The 13,315-nt window shown below is 39.4% G+C and overlaps 1 protein-coding gene across 1 annotated transcript in view; it reads left to right on the top strand.

Annotated features, from left to right (window-relative positions):
* The window catches only part of LOC142594812 (connector enhancer of kinase suppressor of ras 2-like), a 209,725-nt gene extending 205,575 nt beyond the window's left edge, over window positions 1-4,150 (top strand). The window contains exons 21-25 of the mRNA XM_075720442.1: window positions 269-339; window positions 1,101-1,204; window positions 2,519-3,026; window positions 3,352-3,551; window positions 3,935-4,150. Coding sequence (XP_075576557.1) covers window positions 269-339; window positions 1,101-1,204; window positions 2,519-3,026; window positions 3,352-3,551; window positions 3,935-4,150 — 1,099 coding nt within the window. The remainder of the gene's footprint in view (window positions 1-268; window positions 340-1,100; window positions 1,205-2,518; window positions 3,027-3,351; window positions 3,552-3,934) is intronic.
* Window positions 4,151-13,315: the final 9,165 nt, after the last annotated feature.

Below are 13,315 nucleotides of genomic sequence, written 5' to 3'. Positions count from 1 at the left end.
AGTCTGATACTCCACTAGGCAAACATCCTCCGGCAGATGTGAACAGCAGTCCGGAAGTACATCTGCGTTGTCCATGAACTGGAACACTCTTTGCTTAAAATTACTAACCACTGAACATATCTGAATCATGATTTTAACAGCCTGAAGAGTGTTCAGTTTTTGGACTAAGCATTGTCTCTGACTGTTCCAAATGTTAAGAATGTGTATGCCCTCAGATTTACACTAGATGTTCTTTTTAAGTATCTCTCATTTTTTATCGTTCTATTAGATGGATGAATCGTTTGGGTCTCGCGGCAATTGGTTACACACCTGATGACAAGGATATTCATCCAGATGAAGGTAATGCTTCAGACATTATAATTAGAAGAAGAGAGCAGAGAGTACATATCTGTTCATCATTTCAACAAAGTTGGAGATGTCATAACTGACTTTTTTTATTAACATACGTGCCATGTCTTTTAAAACATCAATTTTCATAAGAATCCATATCCTTGAAGAACTATATATATTGGTGCCACCACCAAAGAAGATAAAATCCTGAGTAATAATTTTAAGAAATATTTAAAACAAGTGATAAAGAGAACGCAAGGGTTCAGGGTCAGGTATGATCTCCCAGGTCACAGCCATCAGGTATGCACCTCACTCCAGAGCAAGTGAAGACATCCCAAACACAGGTCAATATGTGCTTCAGAACCCGGTTTGCACCTCCTGAGCTCAGGTGCCAGCCTTGCCTTTTTCACCATCACCCACAGTGGAACCTGTTATGCTAACATTATTAAACTGTTTTGAGGTTCAGCTCTACTTTGGCACTAGAATGAAGTTTCTCTTTGAAATTCTGTAACCAGAAGCTGGTTTTTATGTACGGTGGGTGTTAGGTGCCAAACCTGCTTTCTGTAACGCTATCCTAAAACATTTGAAGGTTCCTCTACATATCTGTGTATCTTAGGCACCAGACTTTTTCACAAGTCTGTTACTTAGTGACTGCCAAGCCACGTAGATGATGCAAAATGTTTACCTTTGCATGCTAATGATATTTTTAAAATGTGGGACCCGCTTTCTTGTGGAAAAGCACATGAGTGAAACCCAGAATGCTTTGTTAGCAGATTACTGGAGTGAAAGCGACCAAGATGACATCGACGGCTCTTTAACCCTGAAGCAGGAAGGCTCTTCAACACTGTGTGACACCTATCATCGAACACCCTCAGTGAGTTCTATATATTGCATTTGACAGCAGGTCTCCAAAAAATATCTGTGTGCCTTGATTTGTATTTTCCTTGTTTTGGAATATTTAATTACCATAAAGGCAGAACAAAGACGGATCTCATTGTAAGAATGAAATTGCTGCTGTTCCTCATGAGCTAAGACCTTGAATGTTTCCATATCAAGTCAGTTACAAAGGGAGGAGAGGTAAATGTCTCCTTACAGAGATATGTCACCAGACCGTAAATATGACATTTTTGTAGGATTTGGGAGATTACACTTAATAATATGAACAGAATACTTTTTTTAAGAACATACCTTTAGAGGCAAGGGGTTTTTTACAATATGAAGCATTGTGTACAATACCATAGTCATGACAGTATTTTCTGTTAGTGCCATGAGATGTTAAGAAGCTGATAAATGTAATTCTAATATATTGTGTACAGACAGGTTTTGATAACTGAGGAAAAAAAAAGAAAATTGTATATGATGAGGCTCTAGTAGCAAATAAGAGCATTTCTATTATACAGAACATAGACAGGCTGTGATAATTATTCTGTTTCTAAGCGCAGATAGGACTGTTCTCTATTTTTCTTTCAGATTTTTCTTCAGCGTGAATGACATGATCCTCACACAGCCAGAACCAAAGAAAGAGTGACTGAGACAACAGCATCACATGGGTGAAGTTCAGACTGATTTTCACCCATGTGATGCTGTTTTATCAACTGGGATACAGGTTAAGCCCCTCCCTTTCTGTTTTTCCACTTTTTTGCCTTTCTCTTTGTTTTTGAATTAAAATTATACACAGACCCAGCAGAATTAATTAAAATAATTTAAGAAGTTCAGCAGTCCCCCAAAATTCAAAAATCTTCCTGGGTGCTGAAGTTGGTTTTGGTTGTGGTTTTTTGTTTTTTTTTTTCCTGTTTGGCTGGATACTTATCCCCTAAAAAAAGAAAGGAAATCCAATTATGGTTTCTTTTGGGGACTTTCATGTCTTCGCAGCACGCTGCTGGACTGCGTGTAAACTGGACAGGTCTTCAGGAACCTGTACCAGTATTACGCGGTTCTTTCCAGCAGGAGTTGCTCATGGGCAGAGAATGTGCAAAACAAGAATAGGGAGTGGTTCAAACATAGCACTTGCATAAAAGATCTCACTGCTAGTTATGTTCTGTTTACAGAGGTTCATATTATGACATATCAAAACACACACATCGGTCCATTTTATTAGCATATATCATAAAATGTTCTACGCTATAGTCATTTTCTTGGATCTGTTCAAAACATTGTCTTATGGTCAGATGCTTTTGTATCTTTTCAGGCGAATTCTTCAAGTCCATTCCCCGAAGCCAAACACGGTCGACACTTTTCAAGTGAATCAACATATTCTCATTCTTCTGCCGAGGATTCTCGACAAGATGTAGCAGGAAGCACACACTCATCAGGATGCAGACCTCCCTACCGAGAAAGACGCTCATGGCAGGATCTGATAGAGACTCCGTTAACCAGTTCAGGGCTCCATTTTCTTCAGACTGTTCCTCCCGATGCAGAGTACATGAGTGGCCGGCCTGGAATGTCACCGGACAAACGAAGACAAGCAACACTACCAGTACAAAGACGTCATAATTATGAGCAGGATGGGCCTTTCCCTTTGGTGGAGTGTCAAAGGGGACATAGCTCTCATAGCAGGCCGCAGAAGCAACGTAGTCAAAGCCTTCCCCGAAACAGAGACGTCAGGGGTAAGGGACGTGTAAAGTCCATAGAAGGAACAGATGACAAGCTACCAGAGAAAATTCCTATTAGAAGGCATAATAGTTTCTGTGCAGAAGGTAAGCTTTTGGAGATACTCTGATCCTCTTTACTGCCATTGAACGCCAGTATTGCCATTATTCTCAGCGAGGTTTTTGTGGTTGAACTGTTGTATGTTGGAAAATTCATCAGTCACTACACAGAAGTTTGCACTTAAAATGCTTGGATGTAGTGCTAAGAATATAGCTTTGGGGCTGATCAAAATGTTCTTGTTTTATCAAAACAAAAATTGGAAGACTGTGTTATAGGGTTACTTTATACATGAATTTGCAGTATTGCTTGCTGGTTTTAGAGACTTCATCTGAATTATTAGATTCGTTGTTAGGTTTCTTTATTTTATTTCAGAAAACATAAGAGGAACTGGAGAAAATATAGATGGTCTGCAAGAGCTGTACAAATCTCTGGAACAAGCTAGTTTGTCAGCTTTTGGAGAGCAGCGTCCTTCCACCAAGCAGGAGTTCCGCAAGTCTTTTGTAAAGCGATGTAATGATCCAGTTATCAATGAAAAGCTTCACCACATCAGAGTTCTCAAGAGCACTTTAAAAGTAAGGCTTTATCATTAATTTTGTGTATGAGCAATATAAACTAGTAAAAGTATAATCTCTTTGTGTTTTCCAGGGATGAGGCCTTCTCTGTAGCTTTAGAGTTAAATTCCAAAGAAACTAAAAATACTTGAAAACAAACATGTTCCAGCTTAAGGAAAAAAATTATTCGGCACTCTTTATAGGCGTATTGTAGAAAGTGCCAAGGACTGAGTTGTCAAACAGTTTAAGCTGTAATAGTTCCTGAATATAGGTAAAAGATTCAAGCGTCCATAGTAGTTTCCCTAGCACCTTGCATTAAAATGAAAGAAGAAATAAAGGCTGAAATACAAAATGTGGCATAAATTTTGTTTTGACATGTGCTGTGTCTTTCTGGAATTTGATAGGCGAAGGAAGGTGACCTCACAGTTATCAACAGCCTTCTGGATGATCCCAACTTAACATCAAAGAAGTTTGCAGATTGGAAACTAAAGAACTATGAGTTTTTCCTGGACATTTGTGAGTACAGTGCTGCTGCGAAATCTCAAAATGGAGCCTCTGAACTTGCAACCTCAGCACCAATGCTGACACATACACACTCATTCATTGAAACTCACGTGTGACGGGACTCATATCCTGAGTAATTGCTGGGTGCCATGAAAAATCAAATAAGACAAACACTGTAATATTTATTGATAACGTACTCAGCAGTACTGTAAATAAGTTGGATAAGAGAATAGTGCCACAGGATGCCTACTACATTGCATGATAAGACAATAATATTCTTTATGAATTTTTTTTTGTTTGCTATTATCAACTGATGTCCGTATCAAGCTCTGCATTAGAAAGAAGCAGTGCAGAAGTGTAACTGAAAATAAATGCCAGTATATTTAAAGTACTGTACTAAAACTAAGCTTATAGTATGAGCTCCTACAATCTTTTTATATATTTAGATATAAAGACATATCTATGTATATAAAATGTAACACGGTAGTTGACATTTACTTTTAAAATGCCCTGAAGTTCACATGTTCGCACATTTTTTTTCTTGAGAAAAACGTAAAATGAAAACATAAACACATTGGCCACTCTTAGAGATGAACGTTTATTTTTGCAACATTTCCAGGTAGTGACCATCTTTGCAAATAAAAGGACAGAGTTATCAAAATGTAAACTCAATCCCTATAGTGTGCCTTAAAATGTACACTGTACATCTAGCAAATAGATCCCAATCTGGCCCTATGGGCATACTGTACATGCCATTTAGATACTGTGTTTGTAACATACTGTGCCTGCCTTTAAAAAGAATGAGCATAAGCAAGCAGGTATGGCACAGCGGTTAAGATATGAGTAGAACAATGTTGGTTGTTCACTAATGCTGCAACTTAAACCGATTTTAATATAATTTGAAGTATTTCATGGTGAAAGAAAAACATCTGCGCTGAATATGGTACACACGGCAGGTTTTCATAGTTTCTTCACTGTGAATTTAAGTGACATACAACTGTGAGTCACAAAATTCGAGAAAGCTCTGATGGTTCAAGGATGAGAATTAAGTTTAGAAAAATCCTGAACTAATCAATTAAATTCTGTAATAGACTGGCATCTAGAGCTGAGTAAATTATTCAAAATTATATAATGTCTGGCAATAATTTTTAACTGTTAGTAATACAATAGCAAGTGGGTGAAGTTATTCAACACATGATTTGAAAACCAATCTGTATTGATTGGTTTGGGAAGACACACAAGTCATAGTGTATTTCACTTCCTTGCCTGGATGAGAATGATTTCTAAGAATCAGATTTTGGAGAAAATACTTGTATTCTTGGGGAAAAAAAAAAAAAAAAAAGATTGCTCTGAATGCTACTGAACATAAATTTCAAACGCCCATTCATAATTTTCTTTGACTATGCTTGCTGGAAAGCAGAACAAAGGGGATGTGAATACAGTTGACGTCATTTCACTTAAACACAGATATTCACGGATAATTTTTTCAGGAGATAAACCTAGTCATCTCTCATACATCAAGAACTGTAAAATTCATACAGTTCAATATAATAGAGGAAAAAAATGTTATCTCAATGAGGTCCTAGTACACAGGAAGAGACTGAATCATTCACAAGGCCAGAAGTGGGTGAAGGTATCCTGGTTGTTTAGTTCAGTCTCCACAAAGCAGCTGTGGTGGGCTGACCTTGGCTGGCCACCAGATGCCCACCAAGACGCACTCACTCCTCCTCCTCAACAGGACAGGGAGAGAAAATACGATGGAAAAGCTCGTGGGTTGAGATAAAGATAGGGAGGTCACCTACCAATGACGGTCATGGGCAAAACAGACTCGACTTGGGGAAAATGAATTTAATTTATTGCCAATTAAAAATACAGTTGCATAGTGAGAAACAAAGACAAAACTAAAAACACCTTTCCCCCACCTCCCCACCTTCTTCCCAAGCTCAATTTCATTCCCAGCTTTTCCTACCTCCTTCCCCCCGCGTGGTGCAAGGAGATGGGAATGGGGGTTGCAGTCAGATCACAACACTTTGCCTCTGCTGTTCATTCCTCAGCCTGTTCCCCCCTGCTCCAGGGTGGGGTCTCTCCCACGGGCTGCAGTTCTTCAAGAACAGACCGCTACAGGGGTGGGCTGCAGTTTCTGGTAGAAAACCTTCTCCTGCATGGGCTCCTCTCCAAGGGCTCCAGGGTCTGCCAGGAGCCTGCTCCTGTGTGGGCTCTCCACGGGCTGCAGGTTCCTTCTGGAATCACCACCTGCTGAGGTGCAGGGTCCTCCCCGGGCTGCAATATGGATATCTGCTCAGGCATGGGCTGCAGGAGGACCACCTGCTTCACCATGGTCTTCTCCACAGGCTGCGGGGGAGTATCTGCTCCGGCACCGGGAGCACCTCCTCCCCTTCCTTCTTAACTGATGTTGACGTACACAAAGTTGTTTCTCTTACATTTTTCTCACTCCTCTCTCTCACAGCTGCTGCGCAGCGTTTTTACCCTTTCTTAAATGAGGTATCACAGAGGTGGCACCAGCCTCCCCGGCGGGCTCAGCTTTGGCCAGCAGCGGGTCTCTTTTGGAGCCAGCTGGAACTGGCCGCGTCCAACACTGGAGCAGCCCCCGGTCTTTTCTCAGAGAGGCCACCCCTGCAGCCCCCCTGCTACCAAAACCTTGCCATGTCAACCCCATATAGCAGATGAAGAAACACAATTCAGATTTGTTTTTTTACTCTCATTTGCATTGGCATTTATTTGAACCATAGTAGATGCAGTCATTGAACAAATAATAGTCTATAACAATATACGATGTTATTAGTAGAAAAGTATTACTGACAGCTGGTTTGAGTGCTTTGCATCGCACAGGCAACTGAGTCACAGCATCACTGCAACAACTGCCTAACAACATTTGCATAGAACATACGACACGAAGGCATATTGGCCTGCTTCAGCAACGCAAAATCAACTGTATGCTTACGAATCACTGAAGGCAACGGCTCCTTAAATGCACGCATCCGAGCTTAATCGTATTTCCATTGAAGTAAATAACAAAACTCCAGTGACTTCAGAGGAGCAGGATCATGTCGTATATGTTTTGCTTGAATATTAAACATGCACTTCACCCCCTAAGCACCTGAGGTAATAAAAAAGATACAGGAAATACAGAATTTGCCACCACAGGTTTCACCAATATTGGAGTTGCAGTTTTCATGCAAAACATAGAACTAAATTGAAATGTATTTACTATGTGAACATTGTAGTTACTTCACAGCTGAATAGCAGAAGCACAGAGAGAATTTGTCTAGCTTTTCATATCAGATTTGTAAAAGTGATATACGTCACTCTTTTTTAATGCTATCCTTCATATAATGTGGGAGAGATGTTATGCAGGAGACCAAGCAATGGGGTAAATTATAGAAGCCATTTAGAAACCAATTCATCCTGTATGTGCAAGCAGAGATAGATGGTCACAGAATTAGTTAAACAGATTGAACTTTCTATATTCATAAAGAAATTTAAACATGCCTTTTTTTCAAACCCAGAAGATGGTTTGTGCTTTCATAATAAAAAGATCTATATGATTATTAAATAGCTTTGAAAAAGGATTTCAAATGCTGCTGTATTGTAACTCAAGACAGAAATGACAATTGTCCGCTGAGCATATTCAATGAGGTCCCTAGTAAACAATGAAACAAGCTATTTCTGTCCTAAAATGCCACTTACAGATAGAGCTGAAAATGACAAATATCATTAGGAAGATATCTTTCTCAAAAATAACACAAATGGTAAGGAAAATAGACAATCTCAGTTTTCATTTCTGAAAGTCAAAAAATATTTCTGAAATATGAGTAGATGAGAGAAAAAGTTGAGAGATCGTACTTTTGCTCAGCTTATCTTTAAAATCTTTCACCTGTTCTGAAATTCTCAGAGTCGTGAGTCTGTATTCTGCTCTTGGAAAGCAGTTCTCGTCAAATACGATTTGCACTGAATGGTCAAGATAAATTACCCAAGAGATTCATAAGGTGAACTGAGATACACTGGAGAAATTTCCTATACTGGGGTTAAGATTAACTGGGAGAAAAGTTTGAAAGATTTGTCTATGCTTATGCCTTAGAGCAAGCAAAATCTAATCATTCAATTAAGCAATACAAAGACTTTATTCTTTCACAAATGTCAGCTGGCATTTGAAAGTCATTTCACAAGGAAGTTGTCACACTTTTTGCATGCGTACTCAACTCCATACTACAGCCCTTCCCTCCCCACCGCTAGTTTCTTCTTTCTGGATCTAGCTACTAATCTAGCTATACTACGGAAAGCAACGTACTAAGTCCCCATAGCACAATTATTTGGAATTTCGTGATCTTTGAAATTACCTATATTGCACTTTGCATTCCAGTTTTGTATTTAAAAATCCATGCACCCAATCCTGCTTACGTATTAAAATATGTCAGATTCTCCTGGACTGAAAGGTACTTAAATGCACTGTACAATGCAGCTGAAATTACTATGGTAGTTTTGATCAGACATTTTTAAATGAGAAAAAAAATATTTCTTTGCTGTTGAATTCATCAAGGGGAATATACAGCACCAGTACAATACATTTATTAACTTACTAGATTTCCTGCCTGCGTGCTTAGATAAAACTTGCTTCTTAACATACATGACCACACGAAGACATTGTCGGATGTGTTTTATTTCCCCGGATCTTATTAAAGTTAGCGTCTTCATTCAGACTTCCTGCAGGCAAACAGTCCCTCAGTCAGCAGACTTTCTCTTTGACTCCACAAGCTTAGTCTTTTTGTTACTGGCTATTTTATATTGTAACTGATTTAATGCTCCCCCAAAGGTACTGACTACCCTCTTTTTTTAACACTATTCTGTATGCACTGAAATCTCAGCTCTTTGAAAGCTATCTCGGTAGCTATCTCAGCAGCGCTTCCTGAGAAAATGGAGACCTTTTTCTTGGTTTCATTAATTTAAGTGAAAACGTTCCTGAGCTTACTCTAATTAATGTGAACAAGAAGCAATCAGAGGAGGAGGTTCTCATCAGTCTATATGCCCACATCCTTTAATACAAACAATGTAGAAATACGGGGCCCACGCTCTGTGACAGCACAGGCGGGATTACGTTTGCCCGCACAGTAATTGGCCTGCGCTGGACTGCACGGGGCGTCTCTACCCGCCATGACACAGAAGGTTGTTTTGCGTCACTCACCCTGCTGCTTCACCAGCTTCTGATACAGTCCTACTTTCTCAAACGCATCATGAAGACTTCTTGAACCTTCTAGCACCATAAGGAAAGACTGAGCAATTGCTACTAAAAGATTTTGGAGGATGAGATTTTCCATCTTTTCCAAGCAGGGAATTCTGCATATGTCAGTTAATATTCAGACCTGGACTGCTGTCTTTTAAGCTAGGAATGTGGTGCATCACTTGCTTTTTCCAAGGAAAAAGAAATGAGCGTTGCAGAGAATTGCTAGACGTACGTGGCCACTTAACTTTATTCTTACTGTCTTCAGCAGCTACAGCTTTCCAGGCCAAAACGCTCACTCTCTGATTCAAGGTTTTGTGAAGGATGATAAAAGTACCTTTGAAGGGGTTACTTTACAGAGGCATGGGAAGTGCTCAGCCTCATCAGAATTTGTAAAATTCTACTGTTGACCTTTAGAAGATTTCACTTTGAACGTTAATAGGACTTCTAGAAGAAAAATTAAGAATCCGGTAGAAATTGCTTAACTTAACACAAATCTGAGGAGAATGAAGAAAATTCTTGTATCTCTTACCTTTGTCTCAAGTGATACAAAGCAGTCCTAAGCCCATCACATACTTTATTCACCATATTCTTCAGCATGTAGTCTTACTTGTCTTCCAAAGTAATAAAAACATTCTTCGCCCAAAAAAACCCAGCGGTATTTATGACAAAGGCGATGTCTATCTGGGGGCTGTTTACCTCCTGGTAAACCTTGGCTGTTGGTCCCTTGAGGCAGGGCAGCTCTGCCAGGCAGAGCTGTTTCTTGATATTTCACCAACAGTTTTTGGACAAACTCTTCATGCAGTTGGGGCCACAGTGCTTCAAAGGTGGGTTGTTAAAAAAAAAACCACCCCCCCCCCCAAACTCCCCAACTATTTATAGAATACTGTTTATATTACAGCCAAGTTCCTGCAGTGTAATGGTAGAGAAATAAGTGGTAACTTGGTGTCTCATAAAGGATTTTTTTATTTCCCCTTAGTGTTCAGAAGAGGGAAATGGGGCATTGCTAGGGCAGACAGAAGGGTGCAGACTATAGCAATGCCTTTTTGCTTGGAGCGTAGGTTTGTAGATTTTCCGCATACTGCATGCCTTAGACCACTGAGCTTAAAATCTTGTTAGAGACAACACGCCATCTTCCCTGTTGCCAAATGATGTTTGTTTACCACTAGCACAAAAAATGGGTAATAACAGGAAAGACTGAAGCAGCAGTATTAGCTAATTAATTTATATTAAGTAATGAAAAGTTCTTTTTCTTCTAGAATGTTTCCCTCATTAAAGCTAAGGCTCAGAGCCGCGTTTTCAGGCAAGCTGCTGTGGGGACAGGTTCCCCATCTCCTCTAATCCCAGAGGAATTCACGCTGTGTGGCTGAGGCTCTCAATGGGCGTTAACTGGGCGTGCATCTGAAACTCAAACCTGAGCCGGATCAGCTGATGAATGGAAAGTAAAACTAGTAAGTCCTATTTTCTTAGCTGATTTGAAAAATTATTTTCTTTACTCCCATTACACATAAGCATAATGTTGCACTTCTGATCAGTTCCATTCACTAACGTGTAGGCAGGCGACTCTCTACTCTTGATATAATAGACGAAGAAGCATTTTTTTTAAAGCTTAGTTTCTATGTTTTATGGGTTATACCACACTTCCACATTCAGAAAGAGGATCATAAATAATATTGTTTAAGCTTTTATCAGTTTTTGAGATAGCTGACATACTACTAGGACCTACTCTTAATAAAAATATTAAAAAAATTCAGACAGATACTGCCTGTCATTATCTTCAGGAAAAGAACCATACTCATTCTTAATGCAGGCCAGACAGATCTATCTTTATTTTTATCAAGCACATACGTGTGTTAAAAGTGACAGTTAGGGACTTTGCTGTACGCATTAATGCCACTGCATGAGCAGTATTTGAAAGCAAGCAATGTTGTAAAAATGATAAAACACGTTGACAAACAGTTGTTTGACCAGCTAGGCCCTCTAGCTTCTGTCCTCGCATTTCTAGAATATTGTTCATTCTCAGGCCTTGGTGAGGGTATCGATACAGATCTTTTTACTAACTGTACACGTCTCTGTCTGAATGCTGCAGATTAAATAAGGATGCGACATTATACATATTAACTCGATTGCATTTTCACAAAACAAATACGTCGTAACAAATCCTGTTCACTGGCCAAAATACCAGTAAGACCCTGTTACCAGTTAAGACTTCTGTTTTACTGAGAAACAAGGATTTCAGCTTAAAAATCTGAAAAGAAAACAGGTTAGGATATAAGAGAAATGCACTAGTATTAATAAACTTTTTACATTTGACACATACTGTATTACAAAGACAAATATACTTGTAAGACCATTAATTGCTGGGCCATAGGTGACTTCTGTCTAGTTTACTAAAGTAGCTAATAAAACTTGTATAGAGAGCCTTTTTTAGATAACGCTTACATGTATGAAAATGTATGACACCCTTGTACTATGGCTTGCACTTTACTTGCATTAAACTGTGAAGTAGGCTGTAGTAATGTCTTTGTATATTCAGGGGTTGAAATACCAAAGCACTAGAGTACCATACTGCTGGTGTTCAACCTGTACTGTTAATTAAATCTGAACATGCTGACAATGTGTATTTTGAAAACCCCACTAACTTAAAATCTTTAGCAAATAATGCTGTGGGGTCTCCATGGTCTTTGTTTCTTTGTAAATATAAACATTCTTACTGTTTCTGTAGCAATAGGAGGTTATAAACCAAACTTTCACTAGGACTGTTTTCAATAACAAAAAAATCTATAGCGCCTTGTATACAAATCATGGAGACTCCATGACCTGTGGGCATTTTTTGTTTACAAGCAGGATGTATATATGTATTAGAGGCAGAACTGTTATTTATCACAAAGTTACGTTGTGGTCGATTCTTTCTAAACTAAATACATGTTTTCCGTCATTATGAAAAATAAGTCTTTTAGAGCCATCTTGAAAAGTTCGAAGCGTCAAAGCTCCAAATACTTGTAACCTTCCATGTTTCAGCCTTGTTTTCTAATCAGCTGCGAGATGAACGGAGAGGTAACAGTAAACCACCTGCCTGCGCCAGGGAAAATGTCTGAGTTCTATCACGGTTTATGAGCATTCTGCAACTTTTCTATAAGCACCATCTCGCTTAAATGCTTTTATGAGCAGATGCTCTACCGATACCCGTAGTAAAGTCCCTCAGCTCATTGATGCTACAGAGCGAGAAAATTAACTGCTCCAGACTAATACAGGCAAAACTAGGTTTCAACCCCTGGATAATACAGTATTTCTTCAGTTTCACAACAGTAAATTTTTAATTTTTTACTTGTCTATGTTGAGAGATGATCCAATAGTTTATATAGGCAATGAATGTTAGGTTTCTTTTTTCCCTCTTTTCAGATGAGTTCTGTGTGAATTACTGTAACTGGCTGCATTTTTTCTATCACAGATTAACTTGTTAACTTTTTGTGTGTCTACAACGAAAATTTATGAATGGAAAACTTCACTGTGTGTTGCTCACTGGGCATATACCTCATGGTACATTGCACAGACGTGTAAGTTGTAAGTTGCACTGCAACATTAAAAAAGGAACATATTGCTCTTTTTTCAAAGATGTTAACTTATTTAAGAGATATAGTCTGTACATTATTAAAAAGAACATTTATTCTTCCTAAATTCAAACAAAGCTTTTGTTTTGGGGGAAAAAAAATAAAAAGTTGTAAAGTTCGGTTGTAAATTTGGACTTCAATAAACGAATTATCTGCACTTCAACTCTGTGCTTGCGTCTTGCGCGCGCGCGTTCTCCGACGCCTGTGCCGAAGAGGAGGAACCGCGGCCCAGCGGCAGCCCCCCAGGGCTGAGGGCCCGGGGAGCGGGCCCAGGCCCAGCGGGGTCAGCGAGAGCATGGTGCCAATAACGCCAAGGTCACAGGCTCGATCCCGGCTCGCTGCAGGGGGGTTGGGCTCCATGATCTCTCAAGGTCCCTTCCAACCCAAAGCATTCTACGATTCTATGATCTCCCCGCGGACGGGCCGCTCTCCCT

Source organism: Pelecanus crispus, chromosome 13 (genome assembly GCF_030463565.1).
Source record: "Pelecanus crispus isolate bPelCri1 chromosome 13, bPelCri1.pri, whole genome shotgun sequence".
In the NCBI taxonomy this organism is placed as follows: Eukaryota; Metazoa; Chordata; class Aves; order Pelecaniformes; family Pelecanidae; genus Pelecanus; species Pelecanus crispus.
This window is presented reverse-complemented; position numbering and strand designations above follow the sequence as displayed.